Source organism: Ambystoma mexicanum, chromosome 6q, assembly GCF_040938575.1.
Source record: "Ambystoma mexicanum isolate Mex_15411 chromosome 6q, UKY_AmexF1_1, whole genome shotgun sequence".
Taxonomy (NCBI): Eukaryota; Metazoa; Chordata; class Amphibia; order Caudata; family Ambystomatidae; genus Ambystoma; species Ambystoma mexicanum.
The window spans coordinates 1,666,571,270-1,666,587,935 of NC_090937.1; the positions used below are offsets into that span (position 1 = coordinate 1,666,571,270).

A 16,666-nucleotide genomic window follows, 5' to 3' on the forward strand; every position below is an offset into this window, starting at 1 on the left:
GGTATTGTCTCTTCTGGCTTTTCCTTTAAGGCCCTTTTAATTCCATCATCCCATTTTATTTTTTATTTTTCACTTCCTTTCTCCCACCATTATTTTCCTTTCTTGTGTTTCTTCATTCCTTATTTTTCTTTGCTTCTCAATTCTTTCCAGGAGGGTACAACATTAACCTTTACACATATCAGCACACAAGACTGGTTGGACTCGCTTCACAGCCGCGAGTTCCAGATTGAACATAAGATACATATGGGTCAAAATACACCTAAGATCACAAATGAAACACAAAGGGATGTTTAAGGAGTGAGCTTATACCAGAGAAACAACAGTTCTGGCTGTAATAGGAATATTGATAATATTAGGCTATTAGATAGTGTTTCCTGCTGAATCCTATGTGCTGAAAGGTGGGAAGAGAGGAAAGATTAAATCCAAGGAGGCACATGATAAGACAGTAAGGAATGGAGCAATTACGATGTGCTGAGGCTTTATTACCATGTATCTATGAAGTGGTGGAAGGCGTGGTGTCAAATCATGGCATTTTACCTTAGTAAAATTGGCTGTTTTCGCATACCTGTCTTTTTTCTAAATCAGGGACCCTTAGAAACAGCTGTCACAGCATTATGAAGACCAATGTAGCTAGATGTAAATCCTGACACAGGTGCTTGCATTTCTCCTTTTCAGGTGTCATTTGTACCTTTTAGTGCAGTGTTATGTAAAAGAAAAGAGACAGCAAGATCGTGAAAGAAAGACACAAAATGTTTGCTGCCCCGCTAAAGCTATCCTGTTTAATAGATTCCTGTTTGATTGAAAAAACTGCACTTGTACTGCGAAACTTAGTGTCAGCCCTGCCTACCTTTTGAATCCTGCTCACTGTTTGCGGTAGACCTTACTGGTGGAACCAATTCATGATTGTATTTTAAAGAGTTTGTCTTTCTTCCATCAGTCACTTTCTAAGCAGGTATTTTTCAACAGCCATTAAAGTGGTGTGGCTTTCCTCAGTCAGACACACTTGTGCCCACGGGGTTTTGCACTGTGCCTTGAGCCAGTGTGCCAATGCTAAGATGAAGCATTGTTGCTTTCTCTCTGATGTCCTTTTTTATTTTCATCTTCACTCTTTTATTGGTTGTTTCTCCTTTCCTCTCTGTTGTTTCCAGTATTTCTGTAAGCCACTTTTTCTTTCTCTTGCCTTCTGGACCCCTTTTCCTCACATTACTTTCAATAGGATTAACCCTGCAGAATGGTTGTGCCTGCTTGTTTATAAGGATGTGGGTCTGCTCATGGAAGCTAATGGAAGAAATGACAAACCCTCACATGTCAACATGCACTGAGCCCACTAAGAGCAATCAAGGGATAACTGGAGGCTGCTGTCTGCACAGAGTAGTGAGCTGTATGAGCTTCCATTAATAGTTGGTAGATGTATATTTTTAGAAGGTGGTTTGGGATCCAAATCACTTAAAAATAGCAGAACATTGGTGCATGTGCCTGTCATTCTGTGTGCATCACATTGTAGCTGTCATCTCAGCAAAAGTCATTTGGTTCAACTGCAGTAGCCTTCTAGGCACCCCGACTTCATCCATCATAGCTCATAAAGGTTTCCTGTTGATAGAAGTGGAGAGGAGCAGTTGGACACATTTTTCCTAACCCCCACCTCCTCACAGTCGTCGTACTGGAACAGCAGGAGAAGGGTCCTATGTGAGGCTCCATGTGTTATGCCTATACCACATTGAGTGCATGAGAGACGATATGCACTCAGACAACCGTATTGAATGTACCCTCACACTGAAATTGTGGAAGGGTGGCGTATGGAAGATTGTCAGTACGAACCATTGCCATCATGGAGTGCTGAGTGAAATCGTATAAGGACAGAGTGATATCATAAAGAAGATATACGAAGCCGTACTGAAACGATGTGAAAATACTTAAGAGGGACGATGTAACTGAAGCGATAAGAAAACATGTATGAAATGATAAAGTAATCATGAATACAGAAGAAGACAAAGTAACTTGCTGACCAATAAGTGTAAATATGCAGTAGCTCAAGGTAGAAAGGTTACATAGAAGCTTGCTATAGAGGAATATATAACGTGGCTAGGGCAGCCACAGTTGGAAAATGGACGCCAGCTCGTGTTAATATTCAATTAAGCTACCTCAGAAACAGATCAGGCTTGCAGAGTTAGAAAACACAGGAAGAACGGCTTTGTGTTCAGAACAAAGAGGAGTCTATGCTTGCGTGGGATCAAGGATACTATTTTTAAGGAATAGCTGCAAAGCAAGAAGGGAGGCAGGCGAATAAACCATGGACGAGACATATTTCACTTAGATTAAAGAAGAACACCACATCTGCAAGAGACAAATATTGGACAATTAAAAATGTATAAAGTCTATACAAGGTAGAGTGAGCAAGGATTTAATGCGATCAGAGAAGAGTTGAGGGCAGTCAGGCTTATGGCCCTCCAGAACAGGTATATCCTGGACTTAATTATAGCAATGGTAGGAGGCGTGTGCGCCAAGATCGGGCCTCTTTGTTGTACATTTACTCTGCCCATGATGCGGACAATGGGACTTTGACAGTAGCAATAACTATTTTAGTCAACCCCGCACATAGACATGGTGGAAGAAGTAGCCAAGACCGAAGATGATGGCTGGTTTTCACCTCTGTTCTCATGGATACTAACTTGGTTGGCAAATGCCTTCAAATTACTTGGAACAGTACTAGAGTTGGTATTGCTAGGATTTTGTCTCATAAGGATTATCTTGGGACAATGCCAGAAGACAGCCAAGAAATCTACTTGAATGAAGATCATGATTGATATAGACGCTGGAACTGGGGAGCAGATGCAAAATGAGGAAAGTACCCATGAAAATATAAAGAAATGTACCCTTGCACCTCCAGGAACTAAGTTCTACTACCCTAAGGAGCATAACAAATGTGCAGGATGATGGATATTCTGTCCACCATCAGGTGATTGCTGCCACATAACCTGTAGTGTGGATGAACATATAAAGAATGCAGGTCAGCCTGAGGGGGGTGACAAAGATATGGGTCCCAAAGAAACAATAGTATGAAGAGATAATAAAGGAGAATGAAGAAAGGAATATGGTTGAGGACTCGACCAGAGGGGGAATCTAGAGGAGCAGTTGGATGCATTTTCACCAACTCCTGCCACCTCACCGCCGTCATACTGAAACAGACGACATGCCCTCGGACAACTGTATCAAATGCACCCTCGCACTGAATGTGAGGAAGGATGCCATATGGAAGCATGGAAGCATGCACCATTGGACACCATGAAGTGCTGAGTGAAATCAGATGAGGGCAGAGTGAAGTCATAAATTAGATATAAGAACTGCACTGAAACGATATGAAAATACTTAAGAGTGACGATATAACTGAAGCGATAAGAGAAATATGTATGAAATTATAAAGTAATCATGAATACCCTCTCTCTCAGGCCGCCGACTCTGGTCCCCCTTCCTACTCCTACCTGTGAGGCTAAGAACCTTGGGGTCACCTTTGACTCCACCCTCTCATTCTCTCCTCACATCTCTGACATCTCTAAGAAGCCAAACTATCAACTTCACCTCCTCTGAGGTATTCTTCCTTTCCTCACTTTTCCCAAGAAGATCGCGGTCTCCAGAGCTCTAGTCCTCTCTAGGATGGGCTATTGCAACAGCCTCTTTCTAATGCTTCCTGCCTCGACTCTCCAACCTCTTCAACTTATCCTGAACAGGACCGCAAGGCTTGTCCTTGGCCTCAAGCCCAGGGATCATATCTCTCCAGCTCTGAAATCTCTTCATTTGCTCCCAGTGGTGGGAAGGATCACGTTCAAGACCCTCTGCATCATCCACAAGGCATTCTGGGGCCTGGGACCGCACTACCTCCAACTCTCTCTTCCTAAACATCTCCCCTCTCGATCTCTCCACTCATCCACTTCCAACTCTGAGGGTCAGTTGCTTTTCCAAGCAGATAGTTGGGGGCAGATCTCTATCCTTGGCCGGTGCCTCCCTCTGGAACAGCCTCCCTGCCTCTCTAACTTGAGCAGAACCTTCTCCGGAAGTAACTCAAGACCTTCCTCTTCGCTTCCGCTTTCTCTCTTCCTCTCCCCTGCTGATTCTTGACTGCTCCACGCACTGGCCACCTGGCTACCCTCTGAACTTGGGCCCAGGCTCCTGCATGTCCAGTTGCACCTCGCACTGCCTCCCAGCACTTGTGGTCTGTTTCTGCAACCCTACAGTCCCTTCTCTCTGCAATCATGAGCCACCAGATGGCTACACTTCTCGATTTAACCTCCACTGAGCTACATGCTGGCTGCACTTTTCTAGTTACCTGCACTTCTCCCTTCAACCCCGCCCCCACCTCCCTCAGCTCTTCTACCTTTCCTCTCCCCTGCTCTTGCACCATCTGAATGACAATGGGCCTAGTACCGTTTTTGTTTTGTCCTCCCTATGTCCCCCCCTCATTGTCCTGTCGCGCCTAGAAACATTTGTGTACAGGCGTGTTATAAATTCCATATCATATCATGAATGCAAAAGAAGACAAAGTAACTTGATGACCAATAAGTGTAAATGCGCAGTAACGCAAGGTAGAAAAGATACATAGAAGCTTGCTAATGAGGAATATATAACTTGGCTAAGACGGACATAGTTGGGAAATGGGCGCCGGCTCGTGTTAATATTCAATTAAGCTGCCTCAGAAACAGATCAGGGTTGCAGAGTCAGGAGACGCTGGAAGAACAGCTTTCTGTGAAAAAAGACGAGGAGTATATATTGGGTTGGGACCAAGGATGCTATTTTAAGGAATAGCTGCAAAATATGAAGGGAGGCAGATGGATATGTCATGGACGAGACATATTTCTCTTAGGTTAAAGAAGAAGAAAACATCTGCAAGAGCCAAGTATTGGACAATAAAAGTGTATAAAGTCTATACAAGGTAGAGTGAGCAACTCTCTAGGTGCCAAGAGGAGCAATGACACTCAGTATAATTAAATCAAATTGTAAATAAGAGGCTGAAATGGACAAATTCATGGTCTCTTCACACGTGACTCAGAAGTCGAAAACAAGGGCTATTCATTAAGCCTCGGATTAAGATAGTGATGTGCTTTCGCTCCCTTGAATGTCCTATAACAAAGAGCAGGCTACAAGGTCAACTACAGACGGGACACTCTGACTCATAAACGGAATGATGAGAGATGATGTACTAATTGGGAAAGTAGGGAGAAAACTGACGTGATTCAAGCACCTGGGTTTCGGTTTCCTTACGTGCTGCTAGCCGTGCCGAAAGTGCAAGGTTGGGTGAGGATGCCAACCAATCAGTGCGTCTACGGGGCAACCTGCTATACATTGTTGCATAGACCAATCCGCTGGCATTTTGTTTGCTATATTTAGTATTATACGTATTTAGAGGTAATTTGAGGTGCGTCTTACAGATATGAGACAGCCAATAAAGTACTAACACGTATACATTTTATAAGTAGATATGTTCCCCTAATCAATCCCTTCCGCTAATACATTTTATGGTTTACCATGTAGGATGGCATCATAGATGATGCATACATATTGTGGTATAAGATTCTGTATAACTAAGTTTGTGTGTGAGTGTGCAAGCATCCGTCTGATGTCTGCCAGTTGACCCTGCTTTATTAAATTGAGAATAAAGTAGTACTTTTCCATATTATTTGAGTCTGTCTGGTTATTTTGCCTGAGATCTTTATTGGTAATTCCATCTAGCACAAGAGATGTTTCAAGGTGCTAAAGCACAGAAGCAAAGGTATTGGAAGGTCCAGGAAGTCCACATGCACCTGTCCATTTCTTATTTCAGTATAGATATTGATAATAGTGCTAAAGATAATGATCTATTGTGCGAAAGCCTTCACAGAAACTGGCTTGCTTTGCTGGGTCAATGCTATTAGATTTAGATCAGTCTTCTAACCATTAGAGTGGGTATTTGGTGAATATCTTTCCTGCCACATAGAGGTGTGAAATAGGTTGACAACAATGCAAGTCTATTGTGTAGACTTTCTTAAACCAAAAAACTACAAGGCTAAAATGCAGGATTTGGGTATGGATCTTGCAATAATTATAGCCTTGAAGAGCTAGCCTAGAAGCCCTGCCAAGTTCGCGAGGAAGCATGCAAGTATCTCCAGTCTAGGCCCAGCAGCTTTGCCAATTCTGACAGACTACACACTTATTAAGCTCTCACTAGAAAACAGACTGTCAGTAACTTGCTGGAACTCATTATTGCAGGGGGTTCATTAATACAAATATAACTGCATTTATTTTGGAAATGGGTGCACTTTGCCTGGACAGAGACAGTTCTGTTATACACATCAGAGGTGCTCTTGCAAGCTTATGGCTGGCCTCTGGTAGATTCAGCAAGTGGTCTCCCCCTAGAGGCTGGGGCAGCCAACCTATTCCACCACCATATTTCAAGATAGCACATCCCCTCAAATGTATGTAGAAGCCTCGATTGGTGGGATACCGAGTAACCCTGCAGCAGCGCACATGAAAGGCAGCACATCTGACCGCAGCCACAAGGAACTACCCATCTGAGCTTGCCGTCTAACTGACAGCTTCCCCCCATGGCAGGGAGGGGGACGCAGCCTATTGCCTAACTTACAATGCTGCATACTCTCACTGAGCAATCATACCCAGATATTGTGCCACGTAGCCTCCTACAAGGTGATCTAATTAGTCATTTGCATATTCATTGTATATCATGTGTGCATGGGCATATGAACCTCACTCAGGAACAGCCAGACTAATGTGCCCAACACATCCTTCCCCAAGCTCTCCACTTCCCTCACTTACTTCCAGCTTACTGTGTTTTTCTTCTCTTCTAATTTCCTTCCTCTCACTCTTGCTGGTTGCCATCTACTCCCCTATATACTAATTAACTTAAAAAAGCCATTTATCCAAAGTGGGGCTACTTGTGATTTCTTCTGTTATTCCATTTTTGTTTTTCTCTCACTTTCTTCTAACAGCTGTTTCGACAGAACCCCGTCAAAGCAAGAGCCACAGTAGCCCCGCTGCCGATGATCCATGCCCCTCCGCGCCTTCCCACCACCGGCTTCAAGCCAGATGCCTTTGCCAAGGAAAGCGGTGATCTCAGCTTGTTTTCAGATGATGACGAGTTTCTTGATGGACTCTAGGTCGCCTATTTTTATATAGGCTAGAAACACAGTAGACAGCACATGTCTGTCCCTGTCCTCTCTGCTCCATGTTTCCTGCTTTCCACCATTGGTTCTCGTGCGCCATGTTTTGGGGGAGGTTCCTGATGAAGTTTGGTCAGGCACAGCATGAAAGCTATACACAGACGATGGCCGATCTAGAAACAATGGAACCCAAGCATATCATTCTAGCGGTATTGTGTAGACAAGAGAACAGATCGCTTTAAATCCTTTCCATTTCACTGTACAATCACATGGAGCTCAGCAGCCCATTGTTCAACTAATCCAAGCAAGCGCTGGCGGTCCTATGGTTTCACCACACCAGGGCTTGTTAGGAGCAGTTATACCCTTGGATGAGTAACTCTTAGCGTTCCTATGTGTAACTCCTCATTGTGAGGTATAGGTTGAGATCTGTAGACGACTCGGCTGCGAAACACTGGTCTGTTTGGTCTGACCCTGCTACATTGGTTACTGCATCCTTGCTGATCTTGGTTACTGTTGCAATCGCATCGTAGAGGCTAGTGCGCTGCTCTTTGATTGTGCTCATAGAGTGATATAGTGTGTGTGTGTGTGTGTGTGTGTCTGTAGCTCAACAACTGCTCTCTGATAGCACCCAAAGGGCCACAAAGCCTGTATCTCAGAGTGTGCTCTCTGAGAGATCTTGAGAGCCAAAGCTCCTACATTAGGAGTAGCCCTTTGATGAATGTACCATCGCCTGCACCGTGGGCTGCTCTCAGATAAGTAAGGGTGGGAGTCATGGCTGCATGGAGTTCTCTAGTACCCTGCAGGCTTAGATAAAGGTGTTCTTGCTTATGTTATTTTGTACTCACTAATTCAGATAGGGGCTAGCAGAGCATGACCAACTTTACCTGCTACAGAAAGGTTTCAAAGTTGACTAAGTGAAAAGAGGCTGAACCAGCTCGTTCACAAAGATAGGGGGATGGCACCCCATTACCAGCACTCATTTCAGTTTGTTCCTAACTTACCATTGTACCGCATGGAACTAAATTCTCTTCTTCAGTTTAGGCGTTATTAACTGTTTCTATTACACGTGTTGTATTTCCCTTCTCTTAGGTTAGACCCATGACTTTGTTTGTCTGAAGAACAGTTTCTAGACTTTATGCCTACCTCGTAGGCTTCTTTGGGAGAATGGAAGCAATTTAGGTTGTACCACCCTACATCCCCCCTAAGTTATTAAAAGAAGGCCTAACCAGTAGCATCTGCTGGCCAAACCACATGCATCCAGGGTCCTTCGGCATATTCTACTTGGGTGAAAAAATACTGCCAATGCTTGTTGCCTTAAGTGCAAGTGACTGTAGGCAGAGGTCACAGTGTGCTAATGGATACATGACCTATTACAATATGTAGAGGAATGTGAGGTCCTCCTAACTAAATCAAAACAAACACATACAGAAGTTGCTTGGAATTTGTTCATCTGTGCCTAAACTTCTCTATTTAGCAATATCTACACAGGGCCCGTCAACATCGGAGAAGCAGAGTATGCAAGGTTCATTGCTTCTCGGCTAACTTTGCAGGAGGGTTTTCAGTGCTTCTTTCGACATTTCTACTCCAACATTACTAGCTATACAGCTTTTAAATTAGTTTTACACTGGCCGTGTATAACTTCCAACATTGTATTGCAGTAGGTGAAGGTTTTACAAATATAGTAAAACAATGTTTGACCCAAAATGTTGCTTCAAAGTTCTAAACAAAACATAACAAAGGCTTAAAAAAAGAAGAATATCTGGCAAAGATGTTGCATAGGTCCAGTGAAAACCTCTCAAATATTTCTCAAAGGTCTTGCAAATATCTTGAGAGGACTTTGCAAGGGTCTTTTTTTCCGAAAATGTCTTGTGGAAGATCTTTCAAAGACTATGCAAAGTTCTTGCATAGATCCGTCGAAGCCTATGACATTTTGAAGTACTGTGGAAGACTTTGACTGCGCTCTTGGTAAGAGCGCTAAACGTTGGTATGGCACACTTACGTTTCGCTGAAGGTGGCCGAGAATGTTTCACTAAGAGTGTACCCTAGAATTGTGTGACTGTTTTCAGAGGTCTGAAGAAGAATCTCAAATTATTTGTAAAGAATTTTAATAAATAGATTTAAACGTTTTAAGAAAGTTATTTAAATATTTTTAAAAACATACACAATGTTATTAGTTGTGTAAACAATTGTTGAAGTTGCAATGAAGGATATGGCATTGAAAGAAATGTTGTTATGACATTTCAATCATTTTGTGACCACTTCCTTGGTCTGCTGCTTCCATCTCGTGAAATGTTTTTGTATGTTTGCTGATGCTCAATGTTACAATTTGTATGTTGTAAGGGTGCACCAGAAGGACTCTGACACAAAGGTGGCATATTTGGGTCTATAGACCTTTATTGGTAAAATAAAGCAAGAGAAAGCCTATCTTTCCCTATTCCTAAGAGGTCTTCCCTGTCTCAACTAAAGATCTAAGGTGACCGTCAGGATGTCTGTTAAAGTAAAAGTGTCCACCGTCCTGTGTCAAGAAATCCCTACTTCTGGCCCTTACACTTTGAACTAATAACAAAAAAGCAGCACTGTGCTGATCCCATGAGAATGCCTCCCGTCTCCTGGCGTTCATTCTCAAACCACTTGGCGGAACGACTCTTCTCCAGGTCACAAGGTTCCAAATAAAGTTCCAAATAACAGGCCTGCCAGGAAGATTCCCTTCCCCAGATCACAAAGTTCCAAATAAAACACAATGGGCCTCATTATAAGTTTGGCGGTAGCCTTGCCGGTAAAACCGGCAGGCTGCCGGCAAACTTGCAAATTTTTCTGGCCCCTGGCAATGGGGAAATACAAGGCCATTACAACCCTGACGGACCCCGTATTTCCCCATTGCCAGGGGCCGGAAACTTTTACTCCCCTCAATGGGAATGGGGAGGCCGGATGCAACGGCACCATTCAGCAGAACTCGTAGTTTGCCAGACCAGTAACTATGGTACCGGCAAGCTTACCGGTCCCGTAGTTACCGGACTGGCAAACTTGTAATGAGGCTCAATGTTTTCTTGTTGGGACAGGATAATGCCCCTCTTCTCCTGGCATTCAGTTTCAAATAACCCGGCGGAATGACTACTTTCTCCAGGTCATAAAGTTCCTAAATAACGGTTACTTCATAAGCCTCAGTCTCAAATTAGCCTAGGGGAATGACTCCCTTGCCCAGGTTTGTTGGACCTTCCTCCCGGTCCACGTTACCAGGAGAATGGCTCCCTTCTCCTGGTAGTTATGACGGTGGTTAGTCATAATCCCGAAAAAAAAAATCTCGAATATAAAAGGCCGAAAATAAAATATCGAATTTTCATATATTTTTTTTGGCACTAGTTATATAATTAAAATAAGTAAACCCTCCCCCCCCATTTCGAACAAAAAACGTCATAAAAAAAAATTCGATATTTTTTTTATTCACCCTTTTTTATTCGAGATTTTTTTTTCGGGATTTCTAAATTCGGCATTATGACTATAAACCAGTTATGACACAGTCTCCTACAACCACGGAGAATGACTCCCTTCCCAATGTCTTCTCATCATTCGGTTTCACACTTATAACATCCAACTGTGAGTGCTGTGAGGGTCCGTGACCCTGGTTTCTCTCTTCTTCTTTAATTTGGCCCACTTGGTCCACTCCCCTGCCAAGAACTGCCAGAAGGAAGATGACTCGTATTGCGCTCTTGATTTGGATCCTCGATCCTTGTTTCTCTTCTTCTTTGGTTTGGCCCACTTGCTTTACCTCCCTGCCAAGTTCTGCCATGCGGAAGATGACTTGTACCACTCTCTTGGGTTGGGTCCTTGACCGTGGTTTCTCTTCCCTTCTCTTTATGTCCCCTTGACTGCCTCGTTTGCCAAGTACTGACAAAGCAAGGTAGTCCTGCTCATAATCGCAGTACAGGGTTTGTGCCTCCCGCACCTTTCGTCCCCTACCGGTCCCTGCGCCTCTCCCATTACCTTGTCTGCACCTGGGATGTGTGGCCGGTTCCTCCTGGGGTCTGTATCCTGCTTGGATGCTGCACAGGCTTCTCCGTGTTTCAGTTCCTTCTCATTGCAGATCTTTTGCCCGACCCTTGTAGTGACCGTATGGGCACTGCTTCTTGCGTTCGCGTCACCATCTGCCAGCCTCCTGTTACCGCCTGGAAGCCTACAGGTAAAGGAGGCTCGTTTTCCTCTTCACTCCGAGAGTGTGCTGCTCTCGGCTACTACCTGGCCGTCTCTGCGTCTCCTTTGTGCTTCTCAGGCTTCACGGTCTATAGTTCTGGTTGGCTGCGTCTCTCTATCATGCAGCCCGTCATTATCGCAAAAGAGGAAGCACGCCTCCACAAAAGTCTATACCGCTGCAGTCCCTTCTTAGTATTGTTCTTCATTGCTCCTGTGTCCCACCTCATCCCAGTTCTTAGATTAGCTATGCTCCTGATGTTTTTCTTCGTTGCAGCACTTTCCAGGACCTTGAGGTAGTCTACTTTACAACAGCATATAGGTCTAGTCTCTGCAAAACAAATAGTAGAGGAGAGGCTGGAGTGTGATGTTCCTGTAAGGGCTATGCCCTAGGTAGTCATCATTCTCGCTAAGGTGGGAGTCCCTCCCTAAGAGATCCTTCCTCATTATAGCACCCCGAGGGGTACTATTGGGTAGAGGCCTCACCTCCTTGGCCTCATTAGAAGGGGCTCCCTGCTTGGAAGAAATGACGACGTCTAATGATTTGTCACAATGCATAGCAATTTGTAATGCCATTTGTTATCAGTGGATTGTAACCCAAGTTTTCACTCAAAGCCTCAAAAGGAATCGGACGTGGTGTAGTTTCAATATTCACAGTTGGCTGGACATTTGTACCTAGATGCCATTTTTCTGGGGACCGAGAAGGTGCACGACCAGTCTTTCTCCAACAAGGCATGTAATACCTCTGCTTCACTGGGTAACAGTCTAGCGATGTGTCCAAGCAAGCAGAAAAATGTTTTCACCACTAACCAACTAAATAGGTATCATCACCCAAAATGCTGCTTTAAAAGTCTAAGAAACAGCTTAGGGTTCTTGCACACAAACTCATGCTTTTCAAGAGTAATTACTTTCTGTATTTGACAATTTGAAGCAGTCTTTCGCTTTATTCAGCATCTCTGCCCCGCTCCTTGCAAGTGTGAAAAGTCTTTGGTCAAAGTTGAGTTTTATTCACTTTAAATTCTTTTCTCCCAATGAGTAATTTTTCTGTTCTCCTCGGATAACTAGGTCTTATTTCGGGAAGTGTGCTTCCTGTGGAGATAAGACTTCTAGAAAGGATAACCATGCATTTTGATTGGCTGCCTCCCTGACTAACAATGTTGAGGAGTGTGCTATACATTGAATGACGTCCTATATGAGACTCAAAGACAGGAGGGGCATTAGGCTCAGAGCTAAAATGTACTTATCCTTAGGATGCGCTAAAGCCCCTTCACTGTCTTCCTCTAAGAGGCTAATAACCTCTGAAATCCCCAATGGTGTTAGACCAGGTCTCATGGCTGTTCTTGCCGGGTCCTTCAGCATCATCAACATTGTGAGCGTTCAACATGGAGGGATGGCGCGATGGTGAGATACTGACATCAAGCAGGTCTGGCATTCCTTTGGTATCTGGCCTATGTGAGGGGTCAGAAATGAGAGGCAGACTCCAAGTTGTAATGTTTTCAACATTAGACATTTTATTCAAATAAAAGGGTTTGAATCAAGGCCGTTCGCTCCCTATCCTGAAGAGACTTGATTAGTCTGTATTTTCACTTGTAATGTGTATTGGAAGAACAACACAAAGTCACTGTTTACTAACCCCTCACATTTTTACTGCATGGTCAAAGAGCACCATGTAAAGCACCATATGAATGTTAATATGCTGTTCTGCAGAGGCTCAGATCAAAAAAACTCAACGAATATAACAAATGTGTTCTGTGTTATAGTGCTAAGCCTGAATACAGGTTTTTTTATAGTGTATGATGACTAATAAAATTGTTTTTATTGTTAACAAGCAGTGATGATCTGCTTTATGAAAAATACAGACTAATCAAGGTATCTGTAGTAGTGGTGTGTGCAGAACACATACCTACAGGTGTAGAAGGGAGGGGTAGGCTGTGTCCTTTTCAGATATATTTATACTTTGTTGGCTACAGGTCTTACTTTTTCCAACTTCCCCCATATTGACATATCATATATGGAGACTTGTTCAAGTTCTGTTTGTTAACTATGTAGTTAGTATTCATTAGCGTGTGGCAATACGTGTTCCAATCTTCCTCATATTGATATTCCATATATGAAGATTTGTACAGCTCCGGGACGTGCAATGCTTCTGGGCAGACTCACCAGTGTTTGTTGGTGTTTCGGACTCCTGGCGTATGACTGCAGCAAAGTCCTTGCTTCAGGAAAGCATTTCCCACTGTGCAGACCCTTGTGTAGTTCTCCCGCCAGCTTCTTATTCACCCGCCGGTTGAACTGCTGCTATTCAATGCAGCTGCGTCCCCGACAGCTTCTGCACTGCTGCCGGCTGCCAAGCGGTCCTCCTGCGATAACCGCTGTAATTCTACCGGTCTCTCGTCTTTCCAATAGGAAGCACCTTCCTCCTTCAGCATAGTCTGCTCTCGGGTGTCTACCTTCGGTTCTGCCTCCCGCTTTGCCTGTTCTGCATCTCTCTTGCCCATCTTCTCTCCTGACTGAAAGAGGCACACCATTTTTGTATATACGGCACAGTGGGTTTCCATCATAATAAATATTGTGCATGTTTAGCTTCATATTTCTTTGAATCCACATCAACTCCTTCTTCCTCTTTCTCATCTCAGTACTTGAGGTTTTATGGGAGTTGGAGTCCATAGGATTGTGCTGAAGTTGTATTGCTTTGGATCTGTTTAATTGAAAACCATTAGAAACAGATGTTAAGTGAGCATTATGTCTGATAGAAGGATCAGATTGACAGTATGCCATCAGTATTTTAGAGGTTAGAGTTTCAGAAGGGTGGGGCATACTGTTTCTCTTCTAGTGGAGTCATAATGTCTTCCTGATAGTCGTCCCCTCCCACATGATCCTTCCTCATAATACGACCCCCAGGGTCAGGATCGGGTAACGGCTGCGATCCGCTGGCCATGTGGGAGGAGATCCTCACCGGGGAATCTGTGATGAATCTGCAGGATTCCTCTCACCTATCACCGATGAGAATCAGAGTGTAGAGGGTTAATTCAGTCACCCATGATGAGAGGAAAGGCGCTGTCTTCTATTCTGCACAGAGGATCCCAAGAAGACCTTACCTAATGGGACATGGCCTAGAACATCCCCATGGCCCATATCACAGATGCCTTTATCCTCCACTTCATGGCACACCTCTATGTGGTGACAACACAGATACAGGCTGATTTGTTAGCATTCATTCCAGGGGAGTCTCCTCCACTGAAGACTTTGTTGCTTCAATGATGCTCTCTCAGCAAAGGTTACCCAGATGGGGTACAAAATACCAGGCCTGCGTCTGGCCCTTTATTTTCAAGTAAGGACCCTCCACAGGGCTAGCCCACACTCTTCATCAACCACCCTGCCTCCGCACAATCAGTGTCGCAGGATGGATTCCATTGGAAAGATGGTGTGTAACACTTATGCAACAACGATCAGAGCAGCAAGTTGTTTAGCTTGTAGGACAAAATGAGGATTTACTTTGGGAAACAGTGTAGATTATGGTAGGCCCCTTACCAAAACGTGATATGGGCAAGAAAGAAGGCTACCCAGTTGCCCAGGAGGTGGCAGACCTAGCCACCAATGTATGCCACCACGACTCATCAATGAGAGGGGTTTCATGGGCTAGACCGATGACCCCCACTACACGGTTGCTGGCTTCCTTTCTCTGGGAATCCCTTTTCCAGGGATCAGGCAGATGATGTGCCATGGATACAATCCGAGACGCGTACCTGGAAATCTAGTGGGTTTACAGCAGGAAATAATTCAGGATTGTGATTCAGCCCCTTCGTTGCCACAGGGAGCGTGTCCTTGTATGACCCATTCACGGGTTACTTCTTTGTGTGCATCATTGTATGTAAGCTTTATTGACCTTCGATTGAGACCAACTCAGATACAATGATGGTGGTAATTCAGAAATGGGTCATATATTGAAGCCAAGGTACATGAGGCCATTTTGGTAACAACGTGATTGAATCAACGTATTCTGTTCACATGGTCAATGGGCAAAGCAGAGCCCAACAAACTTTGTAGCACATGCCGGGTCTTCACCACCACCCTATTGAGGAGTAGAGCCGGGCAGCGGCTCACACATAGCTCTCAACTCACACGCTTTTGGCGGGTGTCACCCGCCTTGCAAAGGGCTGACTCACCCGCCAAGTCTCCTGCACGCCCATTCATTCCAATGGGCGTCTCACCCGCCAGAAACAAAATCGGGTGATTTCACCCGCCTTTGCGAGACAAATGGTTGAGAGCCATGGCTCACAAGAGACTAACTCAACTCCCATTGGCTCCCACTGAATGGTAGCATTTATGAATGAAATCTTCAGGAAACCTGGAACTGTAATGATTGCATCCAATCCTGGGGGCTTGTCGCAATTAGTGCTGGGCACATATCTTCCCCCTTAGTACTGTGGAAGCAGATGGGCAAATGCACAGACAATCCACCGTCCGGTTCCATAATACAGAAAGGGCAGCAGAAGGGGTGCCCCTTTTCTGACTGGTGGATTTCATCCAATCAGAGCAGGCATGTCTGGCACATGATAATGTTGGTGAATCACTTTTGCGTGCTCCGATTGGCTTAAAATGCCCCGTATTCTCATCAATGGGAGCACATGAAACAATCTGGCCTCTCGAAAGCCTGAATTGTTTGTGTGGCGCTCGTGAGTGTTGGGGTGGACAGATGGGTGATCATTTCTAAAGGTTGTGGGCAGAACTCCGAATGGCATATTATATTTTTTTTAAACTGTAACGGTATTCATTTTCACTGACCTTGTGTGTGTTAGATGTGTATTTTTTCCTAATAACAATGTTCTATTGCAAATCTTCATTTCCCTGCTAACAATGATCAGGTGTGAGGGACTTTAGAAAGCCGTTTCCCATTTTGCCAAAAATTCCCAAAAAAGATTGAGTGCTCCATATTGTACAGATTGCTTATCTTCTACAATTTACCACCCGTGCCCATTCCCCTGGAGAATCAGCGAATCAGCTACAGCAATAGCGCCACCGAAAGAAACAAAACTGCTTCTTCAAAATGGAGCCACAGAAAAAGTGGCAACGCTTCTAGTCGATGAGACTCGTACTGGTATTGAGAGCAAAATGGGACACAAAGAAAGAGTGCTGTCCCTCCACCTGATGCCTCTTTGCCCTTCGGAGAGGAACTGGATGTGTGCCATGGGCCTGCAGGATGTCTTCCTCCCGCTCCAATGCCTACCCATCACTGTCCAGTCTTCAGGTTTAGTGAACAATCACTCCAAATGCATGACTGTAGCGGTGCCCAGATGAGGGCGACTGGCTGAACAAACCCAATTCAGCAGAAAAAACAT

At 44.4% G+C, this 16,666-nt stretch overlaps 1 protein-coding gene across 3 annotated transcripts in view; it reads left to right on the plus strand.

Moving 5' to 3' along the window:
* M1AP (meiosis 1 associated protein) overlaps nucleotides 1–9,779 on the plus strand; it is a 568,197-nt gene extending 558,418 nt beyond the window's left edge. For all 3 annotated transcript variants that reach the window (XM_069632517.1, XM_069632519.1, XM_069632518.1), the window contains exon 10: nucleotides 6,975–9,779. In XM_069632517.1, the coding sequence (XP_069488618.1) occupies nucleotides 6,975–7,142 (168 nt within the window). In that variant the 3' untranslated portion in view covers nucleotides 7,143–9,779. The remainder of the gene's footprint in view (nucleotides 1–6,974) is intronic.
* Nucleotides 9,780–16,666: the final 6,887 nt, after the last annotated feature.